The 1,515-nt window shown below is 39.0% G+C and overlaps 1 protein-coding gene across 3 annotated transcripts in view; it reads right to left on the bottom strand.

Moving 5' to 3' along the window:
- Positions 1-767, bottom strand: part of LOC115244280 (neuroligin-4, X-linked-like) — a 21,408-nt gene extending 20,641 nt beyond the window's left edge. For all 3 annotated transcript variants that reach the window (XR_003885353.1, XR_003885354.1, XM_029821826.1), the window contains exon 1: positions 571-767. Coding sequence is in view for 1 of the 3 variants with exons in the window: in XM_029821826.1 (XP_029677686.1) it covers positions 571-697 (127 nt within the window). In the remaining 2 variants the exon portion in view is untranslated. The remainder of the gene's footprint in view (positions 1-570) is intronic.
- Between the last annotated feature and the right edge of the window lie 748 nt (positions 768-1,515).

Below are 1,515 nucleotides of genomic sequence, written 5' to 3'. Positions count from 1 at the left end.
TTTCTTTTCCTTCCTGAGATATGTGACTTTAAAATATCGTAAAAATAAGATTTTTATGATTTTAGTAAAAATGATTTAGTCCCAATGTGATCTTAACTTTGGCATATATTCTCAAAAGATCATGATTCTCAATAACTTCAAAAAAATTTTCACAAGAAGGGTTCCTTCCCCACTAACACGTTCTCTTTACAATAAATCACGTAAAACACGATGTTGAAGTAAATAATCAATGTTTATTTTTATCTGTAGTAATGGCTAGAAATTCGTAGAGCTGCATTTATTTCAAAAGTTTTAGCAAAACTAAACTACGTTATCCCGAAGCGTATTAACAGTGACATAATAACGAGCCAATTTAAACAAAAAAGTGTAAATACACAAATATATCTCAGAAACGAAAAGAGAGAATGTCACATAATTTAAAGCGTGTATTACTTAGGAATGCACCCTCTATAATATATGTATGTCAAAAGGAAAGTGATTCTCTCTCTCTCTCTCTCGTGAGAGATAGTTAATGGCAAGATTAACCAAGATTGATACTAATTGCGTTGTGTGTAAACATTCTTCCCCTACCTTTGCTGTAAGAAGCGAGCAATAACAGATTCACTAACGCTGCTCCAGTGTCATGGCCCATCAGAGTTATTCGCGTTGGATCGCCGCCAAAAGCGCCAATGTTCTCACGCACCCAGCGTAGTCCCATCGTGATGTCCTTTAAAGCCAAATTCCCGCCAGATCCGTTCGTCCTGTTGGTGAAAGGACGACTCCTCAAGAATCCTGGAAAAACGCCAAACCGTTTGCGATTCAACACTCTCACGGGATTGTCGTCGGATAATATCCTTCCTTCTTCCCTTCTCCCTCTCTCACTCTCGTTTTATTACATTTTTTCTTTTTTTATTCGTTCTCTCGCAATATTTTCTGCGCGCGCGTGCGACACCCTCTATAATATATGTATGTCAAAAGGAAAGTGATTCTCTCTCTCTCTCTCTCGTGAGAGATAAGTTAATGGCAAGATTAACCAAGATTGATACTAATTGCGTTGTGTGTAAACATTCTTCCCCTACCTTTGCTGTAAGAAGCGAGCAATAACAGATTCACTAACGCTGCTCCAGTGTCATGGCCCATCAGAGTTATTCGCGTTGGATCGCCGCCAAAAGCGCCAATGTTCTCACGCACCCAGCGTAGCCCCATCGTGATGTCCTTTAAAGCCAAATTCCCGCCAGATCCGTTCGTCCTGTTGGTGAAAGGACGACTCCTCAAGAATCCTGGAAAAACGCCAAACCGTTTGCGATTCAACACTCTCACGGGATTGTCGTCGGATAATATCCTTCCTTCTTCCCTTCTCCCTCTCTCACTCTCGTTTTATTACATTTTTTCTTTTTTTATTCGTTCTCTCGCAACATTTTCTGCGCGCGCGTGCGATTGAATCTCATTCACAAATTCAAAAGTGCTATCAATTTTTTTTTTTTTAAATTATGTATTTAGAAACTTGTAAAGAGGAATTTATTATTTCAATCAAGC

Source organism: Formica exsecta, unplaced genomic scaffold (genome assembly GCF_003651465.1).
Source record: "Formica exsecta isolate Colony F162 unplaced genomic scaffold, ASM365146v1 scaffold80, whole genome shotgun sequence".
NCBI lineage: Eukaryota > Metazoa > Arthropoda > Insecta > Hymenoptera > Formicidae > Formica > Formica exsecta.
This window is presented reverse-complemented; position numbering and strand designations above follow the sequence as displayed.